This window comes from Bacillus rossius, chromosome 2 (assembly GCF_032445375.1).
Source record: "Bacillus rossius redtenbacheri isolate Brsri chromosome 2, Brsri_v3, whole genome shotgun sequence".
Classification (NCBI taxonomy): Eukaryota; Metazoa; Arthropoda; class Insecta; order Phasmatodea; family Bacillidae; genus Bacillus; species Bacillus rossius.
Genome location: NC_086331.1, coordinates 37,456,178 through 37,470,981, shown reverse-complemented (window position 1 = coordinate 37,470,981; position 14,804 = coordinate 37,456,178). Strand labels below are relative to the sequence as shown.

General features: G+C 37.1%; 1 protein-coding gene across 4 annotated transcripts in view; it reads right to left on the bottom strand.

Moving 5' to 3' along the window:
* LOC134529245 (plexin-B) overlaps positions 1–14,804 on the bottom strand; it is a 276,629-nt gene that overhangs the window by 168,336 nt on the left and 93,489 nt on the right. For all 4 annotated transcript variants that reach the window (XM_063363145.1, XM_063363144.1, XM_063363147.1 and 1 more), the window contains 2 exons: positions 10,805–10,933; positions 9,452–9,552 (listed from right to left, as the gene is read on the bottom strand). In XM_063363145.1, the coding sequence (XP_063219215.1) occupies positions 9,452–9,552; positions 10,805–10,933 (230 nt within the window). The remainder of the gene's footprint in view (positions 1–9,451; positions 9,553–10,804; positions 10,934–14,804) is intronic.

Below are 14,804 nucleotides of genomic sequence, written 5' to 3'. Positions count from 1 at the left end.
CGTTGACTGTAATCAAAGCGGGGACCACGGCAGTTGTGATAAAACTACCATCCGGCCGGGCCGCAAAATACCATCGGGACGACATCAGGGCAGCATGACAAGGAGAGGAGACGGAGAACATGACGGAGGACGGAGCGGCGGAGAACGAGACGGCGTGACGGGAGTAGACGGAGAACGTGGCGGACGATGGAGCGGCGGAGCACGGGACGGCGCGGCGGGAGGAGACGGAGAACATGGCGGACGGCAGAGCGGCGGTAGACGTAACGGACGTCGGAGCAGCAGAGGACGAGACGGCGTGAGGGAGGAGACGGAGAACGTGGCGGACGGCGGAGCGGCGGTAGACGTGACGGACGTCGGAGCAGCAGAGGACGAGACAGCGCGGCGGGAGGAGACGGAGAACGTGGCGGACGGCGGAACGGCGGTAGACGTGACGGACGTCGGAGCAGCAGAGGACGAGACGGCGCGGCGGGAGGAGACGGAGAACGTGGCGGACGGCGCGGCGGGAGGAGACGGAGAACGTGGCGGACGACGGAGTGGCGGCACAAACGGTCACATCCACCCCAACCGACACGGACGAGGGTGGATTTAGGGGCTTCCCGGAAGTAAAGGTGGAGCGGGGGACGCCCACGACAACGACGGCTACCCGGCCGAGACGACTGTTTGAGGACTCGGAGGACAGGCCCTCACCATTCAGGGGATTCCTCAGCGACACGGCCGAAACGTCAGACCAACCAGAGGAAGCGGAAAGTAGACCGGCATCACCAGACAAGCCGCTGTGGCCACTACACTTCTCTCTGGCAGACTCGACGTTCAGTGTGACAGTGGAGGAGCCGCCGGAGGACGAGATGGCGCAGAGGGAGGAAGTAGATCCCGCGTCAGAGACACAGATCCCGGCACCGCGATACCAACTACGAACCCGTGTGCCCGCCCGGGAACCCAGCTGCTGTGCGATACGGGCATTGGAAGACAGTGTGCACACCAGGAGCGACTGCGCCCACCGGGCACGAAAGGAAACGTCGGCATGACAAGCTACTCGAGGGGGGGGGGGGGGGGGGGGGGGGGGGGGGGCAATTGACATCAGCCGAGGCTTTGCCCCACGAGCCTGATCATCCTTCGTTCCCTTTCCCACCATCTTTCCTACCCGGCATTTGTATCGTGACGTACGTAGCCGTGTGAGATTCAAACTGCGCACCACGAACTACATCAAGAAGGCGCTTAGCTGCAGTGCGCCGCACCCCTAATATGTAATAATAATTATTGTAACCCTTTTATTTTCGCCCCAAAATAGTGACACGACGGCTATGTATGCGAGTGTCTTTTGTTTAATTAAATTATGATGTTTTGTAATAAAATACGTGCAAGCACGATCAAGGACGCTCCCTAGCGGGCGACGGAGGATCTAGCATGCAACTTGATTTAAACTATATTCTACCATATAAGTAATAATTACAGACGGTCTGGTCATGGATGTGATGTGCTAATTTTTATAAAGAGTTCATGTTATTTTTAATAATAACCTTGGGCACGCAATAGCTAAGATGTTAACGGTAATTGTGTTCGGCATGAAGGGCGCCATGTTGCCTTCCGCAAGCTCTTGTCTCAGCCCAGTCTCCTTCTACAGCCGGCCGAGAGCGGACGTCTCTGCAGACACCCCGAGGACATCACCGTTGTTTCACCGAGAAGTAGTTCTATTTATCCAAATTGTTTTCTTTAAATCCTCGGAGCCTCTCTCGGTCGGAGAGACTGCTTACTTAATAATTCTTTACTCTCCAGAGTTTTTGGTCATCCGTGTATTAAGTAACGGCTTTAGGCGACCACGTGCGTGGTTCGCCTTCTCACCTAATTCGATTCTTGCCTCGGGCATTTTATAACAGTATCAAGGAAGGATTGTGTAAGGGCGTGTAACGTGAGTAAATAAAAACCAACTTAATTGAGTCACGTGTCTTTGTGTACGGGGGGGGCCACGTGGGTCCTTAACCTGGTCGGCTGGGTGTGGGACGCCTTAAGAGCCCACTGCGGTTAATTAAAAGCGTGCCCGACGCTGAGAGCGGGCTTGGTTAGGAACAGGTGTTGCATTTAAAATCAGGAGGGCTAATATCTCGCCGCACACGGGCCACATAACGCCCTGAGTTAGAGTTTCTTAAGCCGGGTTCACGTGCCCACTCACGTGGTGGTGCCTATTATTTTCCAACAGTATTCAAACCTCAACATCGGGGCGCCCTCAATACATTGTTGCTCTACTAAAATATTTAAATAAGCACTACAATTACCAACTCGATGCTCAGTTCTCATATGCTCTTGCCTCAGACTACATGTTAAAATGTTTATGGTCTCGTATCAATTAAATATAATATGCAAATAATGTTTTGTTTCAGTATTCTTATGCATTTGATATTTTTTTATTAAAAAATATATTCGTATTAAAGTTTCTGGCAATTCTTTCACATATATCTATAAATATTCACATAAGAGTTATATCATGCGTTTTATGATTTTCTTATGTACTTAACAGTCTACAAGTATACTTATGGTTTCATTTTTGAAGATGCTTTGATTACCATTTGAGATAACATTATGTTTCATAAATCGTAATTATTATTATCAAGTACAGGGCATTCTGCTAAAAATAAACCTAACTATTTTTCTTCCATTGATTTTTCAGGCAGCTATCGTGGGGTTTTACACCAAAAAAGTAATATTTATAGGTGTCAAAAATAAATATTGCTCATTCTGTCACCGTGCAGAGGTGCGCAGTGAAACACCAAAGGAACATACCTGTTTCAAAAACTGGAATTCTGACCAGAGTTCTAGTAGCTTGAAGGCAGCAATTATCGCCGAGGGGTTCCTTTCTAGTATGGACATGTACGGATGCATATATGCTTAAGTAATTGCAGATGGAGACTGTAGTGTCTACAAGAAGATCTTGGAGAGTATACCTTATACCAACTACACCGTAGAATAAATAGAGTGTCGCAATCATCTTCTCAGAAATTATTGGAACAAAATTCGCAGCAGCGTTGGAATTACTGGGTAACCTTGTTACCCTCATTCATTACGACAAGTGGTGGACAGAAATATAGGTCGCCTCAGAGGAGCTGTAAAGAAAGCCATACTTTACAGGAAGAATTCGAACTGTCCTAACAATATCGAGGAACTTAGGAAAGACATATTAAATAGCCGTGACCATGTGTTTGGACATCATGAAAATTGCAAAGAAAGGGGATATTTCTGTGATGGAACAGAAAAGCAGAAAAATATGCATGATGAAACAGAAGATTTGAAACAGCATGGCCTATACCAACAAATTCAACATTACCATCGACTTCTAAGTCTACACTCTCGTAGTTTGATTGAAAATGTTGACAGCAACCCTGCAGAGCATTTCAACAGTGCCGTAGCAAAGCTACTGGGAGGTAAATGCATAAATTTTTCTTACCGCAGAAGTTACCAAGCATGATGTTCTGGCGCTGTCGTGCAACACAACACTGGCCGTATACTGTACAAACTGCATAAGACTATGTACGGCAAAAGTCCTGGAAAATATGCAAAACTATCTGAAGAGAGACGCAAGAAAAAAGTTGAAAGGGAGAGGAAAAATCGAAAAGAGAAGGCAAAATGTGTGAAATCTCTACTAAACAAAACCTCACAGTTTCGTGGTGATTATGGCACAAATGCTGCAAAACCAGACTTGGAAGAAAATGTTTTAAAAAATGAATGCCAAACATTCTTGAAAGACCTATGTCTGACACCAAAAGAACGTCATTCTTTGGCTTGAAGAGAGGAGGAAGCGGCCGACAGCTTCTAATTTCGGAGTGATATGCAAGAGACGGCCTCACACAAGTTGTGAGCGTCGAGTGAAACAAATGTTGTATGGCCATTCGCCCAATACACCTCCTATACAGCATGGGAAGGTTAACGAAGAACGTGCACTCAGGGAGGTAGAAAATGAAACCGGGCTGAAAATAAGTAAGAGTGGACTTTTTGTGCATGCTGATATTCCGTTCCTAGGAGCAACACCCAACGGATTACTGGACGACAGTTCAGGAATAGTAGAAGTGAAGTGTCCGTATGGTATAATGTCTGCGCACCCTACCGATGCCATAATGGCGGGAAAATTTCAAGCTGTGAAATTTTTGGAAGGAAATTACATTATGAACCAAAAACATAACTATTACTATCAAGTAAAGGAAAACTTCAGATCACAAAAAATGATTATTGTATTTTTTCCATTTGGACTCCTCTCAGGCTGCACACCATTCGCGTAGAAGGTGATGACAATTTCTGGGAGAACGCAATGAAAGAAAAACTTTGTACATTTTACATGGAATGCCTTCTCCCCGAGATCGTTGATCCCCACTTTCCACGCTCAATGCCAATTGGGAATCCCAAGAGTATCGAGGAAGCACAGAGAAATTGTTTGGCCAAAACTGCAAGAAAAAAATAATGGAAATCAAATGTATTTGTAGAATCCATGTGATTTTGTTTCATTGCATTTTAAATATGAAATTAGCTTACTTTAATTAAAAATAATAATAATAAATAAAATGTGCTCATCAAACATTACTGTATTCTGCATATATTTTTAATGCATTATATGAACAACGACTTGTGTGTATAGTCACACAAACGCATTTAAGTTTTTTTATGTTAGTTATTGTTAATATGCACCAGGAATGAATAATTATTATTAGTAGTTGTATTATTGTTGCAGTTAACTGATGTAGAATAGCATTTGTTTTCTCATTGTGTGTTATATGCTTGTAAAATTGACATACAGTAAGTCCTCTATTTACGTCGTACCGATTTACGTCGTACCGATTTACGTCGTTTCGGATTAACGTCGCTAATGTTTGAGTACTCATGTTTCAATTTAAGTTGTCGCCGATTCACAATAACGTCATTTACAATGACCGTAAATCTTTATTTTAACCAAAACACCGTATATAATTCGTTTATAATTCTTTGTTTCCTTCGGTAGTTAACTTATGCTATGTAGCGTAAGCTACACGTTCACCGCCTTATCTTATCATACATCATGAGGGACGCTTCCTGCTCTCCGCTGCTCTCCGCGCGGTGATGCAATACTAGCCCGCCCGCTCTGCCACCCACGTATCTCGCACGTAGAAGTGTTATCTACTTCCCGCAACGATACAACATTTTCTCCTACCCCTTTTCGTCCAACTCCTTGGCACTTCAGTCGCTATGTGTAGTGTATTCAGAGCTTTTTCATTTAAAATGTTACGTAAAATGATATAATTTATATTGTTTGCGACGTAAATTTAAAGTAGTGTTTCTCATGAAAAATATTTTACATTGATTTTTATTAGATTTATTCCCGTACGTAAATTGTAAGAATTGCGCCTCGCTTTTGTATGACCTCTTTTAGGTGTTTATTACTTCATGTGATTATTTTAAATCAAGGGCTCTCAATGTTTGTCATACTTATAGTACTTTAATTGTATGTATGCATTTCTTTTGACTTTGTTCTTACCAGCCTCCAAAAGAAAACAGTTGTTTTCTCCCGCGAATGACTCAAAGTAAAATCTGTGTAGCGCTAAACCACTTTGTATCCTTACACTTTGAATGCATTATGCGTTTATATTACGTACAGTATGTACTATATATCTGTTTTTATATTTCAATCAATAAAGGTAATAAAGCAGCTGGTTAAATAACCATTCTATAAAGCTGAGAAGTACTAGTTGGACTTGTTTCCCACGCTGTCGGTTGTAATTTGCTGATAAAATTGCCCGTTGTCACGTCTGTATGCCAGCGCTTCCGGCCGACCTTGGGCCGTGGCTGGCCGGTGGCATGAAACATGGCTCATTTTGCGTCGTTTCTATTTACGTCACGGTTTTCAGGAACGTAACCCCGACGTAAACCAAGGACTTACTGTAGTTTAATACTTTTAATTCAAACTTTTGCCAAGTGCTGGAAGCAAAGCAACCAATTTATTTGTCTATTAAGATATTAATTATGTGGTTATGGTACTCAAAATTACCTGTTTCATATAACAGAAAATTTGCTATTTTAGCCTACAAGAATGTTCATTATGCTGAAAACTAACAGTAATCGTATTGGACATATTTTATTTGTGTTTTGTTTGTGACATTGCTTTTTATGACTCCTACATTTATAAGATTTTTTCCAATTTATTTTGGTTGTGCCATACACATTTCTTACTTAGTATCTAATTATTACATAGGATTTACAAATTTACCAACTTTACTACAAGATTTGGTTATTCTAACAATGATATTACTTTTTTTTACTGTGTACCATTATATATTTGATATATGAATTAACTATATTATGACTTCAAGATTTGTTTACTGTCAAAATAGGGTATGTAATGTTTGGAAAATTTTTTGGGAATTTATATTAAAATGGATAGGCTGACTTGGTTTTTTATTGTTAGGCTAAATTAATTTATAGTAGTAATTACATTATTTAAAGTACTTTATATCAATGCAGAAAATAAAAATTTTGCGAATGTGTTAACATGTTTTTTATGTATAGGCTACATAGATAGCCAATTCCTACCCTTTTTTAAATATGGTATTCTTAGTCCGTACTCTCTATCCAAATAATTCTTTATAAAATAATTAATGATACAATTAAATGACGAAGGTGAACGTAAAAAAAGGCAGTCAATGAAGTAAAGTTTGTTGGTGTAAAGCTGGAAATAAATAAATTTTAAAAAATGTGTTCAAGTAAGCTAATGAGGGCTAGAAGTTTTTAGAATTCTCCCAGAGATCCTTTCGATTAGATAAGGTGCATAAGCTCATGGCGTGAACTGGGTTAAAAGCTGGTTTTCAAAATCTCAAAGAACACTAACTATAATAAAGCATTGCTACTCTAAAAATCAATATAGTCTTACAATCTATCAAGGTTTTCTTTTGCACACACTGCTTTATTATTGAAAAACACATACCTCAGCACATACCTCAACGACGAAGATATTCAGACGTTTATTAATAACAACACATACCACACTAAACTCAAAGAATGCTGATTTACATAGCGCCATGTAAGATACAATGAAAATTATTTAAAAAAAATCAATATCATAAGAAAATAGCATTGCTTATAGAAAAAAATTATTTACATCAATTTTTAGAGTTACATACTATGGAATTTTTAAATAAATACGCACAACATTCCATCATAAATAAAAAAGGACTGGCAAATTATGAAAATTTTAAGTTCTGTTAGTTTAGATTTAACGTTTAGCAAATCGTAAAATAGGAGCAATTTTTATGAGTACGCTTTACGTCGTCTCATTAACGGTGAGGTGATTATAGATCTAAAAAAGAACAGGGTTTGGAGAAATAATGGGCAATGGCTTGTACTAAGGAATCAAACCAAAATTTGTCTAGAGTAATTTCTGAAAACCATGGAAAACCTAAAGCAGGATGGCTAGACTGAGAATCGAACCAGTCTCCCTAAATGTGAGTAAAATGTGTTACCGTTGCGACATCTCTCTCGTTATATAAATCCCTTCATCAATGACTCACGCTGTGTCCAGCCCCTGCTCCAAGCTCCCGATAGGACGACAACTGTCATTCATAATGGGGCATTCATGTAGTGGCAGACAACCGGTTTGAGGATGGCTGGTCAAGGAAGGAGTGGAGAGAAAGAAACAGAAGAAGCAAGTCTGCAAACTAGGTCGCCACCACCCCCTACCCCCCTGTCACATTCAAGTCCCGCCACCCAGCCAGCCATACAGCCACGCTTCGGAGTTTACCTGGGTAGTGTTACCGACTCTTAATTCGAGGACTGGGTGTAGTGCTATCTGGAGCCAGGTTTTGGAGTGAACAGCAAAAGACATGTTCAGAAATCTCAATTATAGTATGTCTGGCCTTTGTGCCCTTTGATGGTGTCAGGGAGGACAAGAGAAAGAAACACCAAGAGTCAAGAGACATTATAATTATATAATAACTGGCCCAGATGTAGAAAAGAGAGGATAGCAAATCATTCTTTTCACTTTTCCTCTTTGCAAGAAGACTAAAGATAGAACATAAAACCAACCACAGGGATTTCACTATTTTCAAATAAAATCATGTTAAATTCCCTAATTTTTCCTAACAAAAAAAGTCCTCTACAATTATTATTTTTCTCTTGTCACGAAAACACCTGTAAATCTATACTAATATTGTAAAGCTGAAGAGTTAATTTGTTTGTTTGTTTGTTTGAACACGCTAATCTCAGGAACCACTGGTCCGATTTGAAAAATTATTTCAGTGTAAGATAGAACATTTATCGAGGAAGGCTATAGGCTATATTATATTATCAATAACATTAGGGATCCATACTAAAAGTCCAATTTAGAATCAAATGCGTTGGAGGGGGTTAGATACAAAATGCAGTACACGTACGAAGTGTGTGTTGACAATGCCGCAGGCGCATAGAAGTTTATTTCCTATTGCCTATTAACATTGTTGCCATGCACTAGATGCCTTATCATTCTTAATTTTCCCATACAAGTAAAAAACACCCGTGTGATATTAACAACGAAGCAATCAGTACCCTCATAAGAGTTCAATTAGTATTTAAATACTTTTTATCATTTTAAATCGCAAACCTAAACTATTGTTTTTTTTCTTCTCTCTGTGTTTAATTTGTTTTTTTATTGCCCTTTTTTTCAAGTATATATATTTTACAGACGTGAAACTTCACAGTAATGTTCCTTATGTTACGCAGGATGACATTTTCCGAAAATTAGATCCCATGGGTGGTTAAAACCAGGCAACAGTGGGTACTTTGTCTGCATGAGAACAGGATTTTGCATTGTTCATGCCTTCTGTGTCTCCATGGCAACGGGCATCGCACGGCAGTGGCGTACACACAAGGAGGGGCATGTATAATGAGCGGCGCAAGAGTGATCTGCCTGTAGACTGCCGTAGCGAAGTATGGGTACATCAGTTGTACGTTGCGTGCACGAGTCGGGAAACCATCGGTGCTATACATTTTCTCTCCGGTACATTATACAGCATTGTAATAAATTTTCACTGAATTTTTTTTATTCACCATTACTGTAAATGGGAGATGTGGCTTAATTTTTTTTCCATTAGTATAGCCGTGCGAAGCCGGGTCGGGCAGCTAGTACATTTATAAAGTTGTTACCGCTTTCTAGTCATATTCGATATTACAGATTTAACTATCAGAATATCATAAATGTCAAATTAAAAATGTAAAAATATTATATGTGCATTTGAACACAAAAAATAAAATTAGTTTTTTAGTAATGCAAAACATTTTTTAATAAAAAAATTAATGCTGCATAACAAATATTTTAAACATGCTCTCTTATGATCAAAAAATGTTAGCCTAGCTATAATTTAACTGAATGCATATTTATAATATCTGTATATACATTCAGAACAATTTTAAATTTTTACATAGTATAAGAATTAATTTAATACACTGTACAATTTGAGTAGTAACATACCTCTTTTCTAATGAACACCACCCACAATATGGATCCTTTGCCTCCAGGCAAGTTGAACAGTTAAGAAAACTGTTGCAATGCCACAGTTTCACTTTCAAAACCTGAAAAAAATAAAAAAAGTCTATTTCCCATTTAAAAAAATACATTCAGCTCATCTCAGCACAACTCAGTCTCATCATCATCCTCACAAGACTATAGGCCAAAAAACATTTTAAACATGTGGTTATCTACTAATAAAGTACAATACAGTTTTTCATACATACCTACCCATTTTAAAATAATTTAATGGACATACGCTATTCAAAGTACGTTATAATATCCATAATGCCACAATACAAAACTCAGAACATCCGTAACATTTAAACACTTTTTCTGATTTTTTAACTACTATTATGCTAAACTGCTAAATAAAGATAATCAATAAATTTTTATCTAAGAGATAAAAAGAGAATTTGTAATAATCATGATCTAACATATACTATATCAAAATTAAAAATATAAACAACACTAAGTACTCAAATATTAAATTTAATACATTTAAATACTACTAGTACGAGAATTTGCATTACAGTCAAACTTCCTGAAATGGACACTTCCCAAGTATGGACTCCTAATAACAGACAACTTTAAAGTCCATGGCACTACAATACTAGCTCTTATAAATTAAAAAAATTCTATTTAGCGGACATTCTGAAAAATAGGTAGACACACCCACATTGTGCATTGTTTCCTTTTAAATTATCTCAATAACACACACATATCGCTACAGATTCACGACGATGGCAATTTTAAAGGATGAAAATGTTTACATTTACGTAATTGAAAATATAAGTGTTTAATCATCTTAATGACAATCTTAATGTTTGGCCTTGGCAACATAAATGCACAGCCATGACAGGCACAATTAAACTAGGGCTACCATGTGGATTCTTTAGCTACTAACTGTTGCTGTCAAACCTACGAACATAGTGGATAACTTCTTTGCATGTTTTATCAAGCAAGCAAAGTTAAAAATTTATTTCTTTAATTTTGTGGTTTATGTTACGTAATTTGGACAATCTCTGGGGAAATTAACAATGTCTCAAAAACAATAACTCTCACACTTGAAGAAAAAATTGATATAACTAATGTGCATGGAAAAGAAAAACGGTTAACCAAGCTATTGAAAGAACAAGCCAACTGAAACTGTATTTTTTGACAAAAATTTGATGCAGAAATCTCATAAGAACCCACCAGGAAGACAAGTATACTAAAACCTCAGTCATAGGAGCCCCATGTAGATGAAAATATTTTAGTAAACAATTTTTTGGATATTGTTTGCAACAGATGAAATGATTAATTCACAAAACTTACCTTAGATGTAGACAGGACATACAGGAAATGAGCCCCTGGTGCAACTGTTGTGTCTGGAAGAATAGTACTACCAGCATCAACAATCATTTCTCCATACTGTTCAGCTTTACTTGCACTAGACATCAGCACCTAAAACAATTAACGTACAAATTTATTGAACATTTTGGGAAAAGGGAAAATCCTACAAGTCATTAACTCATAAAATACATGTTTTTGCAATGAACAAATTAAAACAATTAAAACAGCATAGTACAGACAAATTCTATGTAATTACATAATCAAATTAAACACACACTGCACACACAGATTCAATAATTGACTGTAAATGAATTAAATGGCATTGAAAAGATCAACAGACATGAGTTTTACAGTAAAACTTGCTTAAGATGTTCCCACATAATACGTTTTTCCATTTATAAGGCTTAAATAATTATTCCCTGGATCACTTCCATATATCCCTTTGTTAATATTTCCCATTCAAAAGTTTGTGTACATAAATGCTTCCTGCATAAAACATTCATCATTTAAAGAAAAAATAATATAATAAAGTTTATCTTTACACTCTTAAACTATATTTATCATTAGTCTAATAAACAATTGTTTCAAAAGAACATGACATTAAAATCTTTGCCGCACACTGTTACCTTATATTTTTTAACCAATCATCTGATTGCATTCATATCAACTCTGTGGAGCAGTTCCATCTAGACACCATTTCCTCATTCGCGGCATAAGGTCTGACGAATACACAACAAACCACCATTTATTCGTTGACCTGTTAGCTTGACAAGTGATGCAACTGGTACAGCAATTTGAGGAACTAATCACATTTTCATTGTTTGCTGAGCACTATAGTAACATTTTTATATGGTGGACAATGTGCTGAACATTTTAATACTTGTCCTTCTATGATTTCAGTTTTTGGCCAGACTTTTACCAAATTTACCAAAAAACTGTGCACAATTTTTTATAAAACATGTGTTGAAAATTCATGGTACAAAGCTTAATCAAAACTTGACAATGTTGCATTGCAGCACTGCAAAGTGCACAGGTGTTCGTTCAAATGCTACTGCTTAAAGGAAAGACAGACATGTTGCATGTGGTTTGTGCTTTGTGATTTTGTTTTTCTGTGAGTAGACATTGCAATGATTGCCGAAGGTTAAAGTTAAGTACTAGAGGCAACCACCGTGCAGCTTGCACCACAGCTTCTGAGGGTCTCTAATCTTGTTTTTCATAGTAACTTAAGAGGTAATTATTCATAAATTGTAATAACTTAAGTACATAATAAAAATTTAAAAGTTGGATGCAAGGATTTTTCTACATAACAAATATTTGTGATAATGGAATCCCCACAAATAGCTCAATATTAAAAGAAAAAGCTGACCAAATAGCACATAATCAAAGTATGTCATTTGAGTGATTGTTTTATGTAGCAACTGATCTGTACTATTACCCTTTTAAGAAGTTTTTAATATCCAGGCCATTGAAAAATGTTTTAACAGGGTTTTACTGAAATTCAAAAAGTGTAGATATAATTTTTTATGTGTGTAGAAGATTTTTAAAAAAATTCTAATGGTATAATTTGAAACTAGTTTTGGTTATAATGGTATACAAATAAAAAAAATAAAAGGCTCAGAATAATTTACACAGTAGCAGTTTTCAAAGATATGTTTCCCATTTTCGCAAGTTATTTTTAATTTAAATTAGATATATTAAAACATTAATAAGATTTTTGAGGTCAGATGCAATAAGCAATAATTTATCATACCTTATAAACAAAAGTTAGTTTTCTACACATTACTAACATTATTTTATTCTACGTATACAATAAGGTAAAATTTTTCTTTACTCAATATCATTATTTTTCTATATCTCTAAAGTAAGCAAGTCATCATAGTACCATGTAGTTGTTCTCACAAACTTTTTAGTCTAATTTTTCATTCTTCCCAATACTTAAACTATTCTATTATATTTTTATTACTTTAATGGTAATATTTTCTGCCTTAAATGTGTTTAAATTGTTTTTAATATTATATTTGTGTGTAGAAAAGGACCACATTGTGTAAGGTTTATGTGAATCTGCGTGTGTGTGCATGTGTGTGTGCATATGTGTGTGTGAATATGCGTGTGTGCATGTGTGTGTGTGTGTGTGTGTGTGTGTGTGTGTGTGTGTGTGTTTACCCATGTGAAATGCGGACCTATAACTTCAAACACACAAAGGCATTTACAATGTAATCAGAAGACCTTGCATTTTCTGGTGTTAAACGAAGAACTTGTAAGTATGTTAGATGATATAAATGTACCCATATGAAAAGAGGACCTATGGCTTCAAACACACGTTGGTATTTAAACTGCAATCAGAAGACCTTGCATATTCTGGTGTTAAACGAGGACTTGTAGGCACAGTGTGTTAATATGATATAAATATACCCATATGAAGTGCGGACCTATGGCTTCAAAAGCACGTTGGTATTTACACTGCAATTGGAGGACCTTGCATATTCTGGTGTTAAACGAGGACTTGTAGGCACAGTGTGTTAATATGATATAAATATACCCATATGAAGTGCGGACCTATAGCTTCACACACACGTTGGTATTTACACTGCTATCAGAGGGCCTTGCATTTTCTGGTGGTAAACGAGGACTTGTACGTTGTACGAACAGTGATTTTATATGTTATACATATGTGTGTGTATGTATATATATATATGTACGTATATATACACCCAAATGGTGTGTGGACGTTTTAAGCTTGTTCAATTTAACCTACTGGATGCGGTTAAACATAAAAGTTGCAACCATTTGAATACAAGAGCTGAAATTTGAGTTTTCCTGGAATGTATAAAACGCTGTTTTACAAACGAATTTTGCCTTCTTAGTTGTTATTTCAGATTCGTGTAGTGCAGTCCATACACGAATATTTTCGGACATTCACTGCAACCGTCTATACACGTTTACTTTATCGCCGATGTCAGTAAGTAAAAAGTCAGGGGCATCAAATAAAGTATTTTTTTATGCTTCTGAATGCTTTGACTTAACCAATGTTTTTTAATACTTCTGGCAATTTGCTTCCTCCCCCCTCCTCATCCCTAGATAATAAATAAAAATAATTTACGTTACCTACGTTGTTTCATTAAACAAATAGATTTTTTGGGAAAAAAGTTTATTATTGAACAACATATTTCTTAAGATTAATTTACCGCCCCGAAAATATTTTACTGTGTGTTTCATTACGTTCATGGGAATTTGATTATAAATATGTATTTTTACGAGAAAACGTACAACACTACTTGCAATAGTTTTATAATGATAACAAATTATAATTTTTATGAAACTTGCAAATGGTATTTCAGCGAATATTGTTGCTATCGTTTCTCACAGTGAAGTTCAAACGCAGACTGTTTTATCACGGCTCGGGAACACCGTAAGGATCACAAAGTATTCTTCCGCCTTAGCGTTGTGTCACATGTGGCCATACGTAGCGAAAACACAATATGGCCGCCTTTGAGATAATAAATGTATATGTAAGGATAAATAAACAGTTATTCAGATATTCTTGAGAAATTCTCACTTTCACACCTTGGTAAAGTAAGCAGAATAACTTTGACCTAGTTTAATGTTAATGACATAGACAACGCTGTGTAGTTCTGCAAAATTACACCTATAGATACTTGTGTTTGCGTATCATAATATGAACTCAAATATATAACTAAGTAACTTCCATGAACGTTTGTAGGACTTGAACTAAACACATTTTTGCCGGCCTCTTTACGTATTTTATAGCAAAAGACCATTCGGGAGATGGTTTGTGACGTACTTGACGTAAGTTAGATGAGATAAGTTTTTAAAACGTTCCCATTTTATGTTCCCGGCATCAAGTGGTGAAGTGATTGATATCAACAATTGTATTAACTTTGGTTTTAACAGAACAGCACGTGTATTAAAGTAGCTTATTTATTTTGAGATATGTAGTATTTAATCACATAAAGTAACTCTT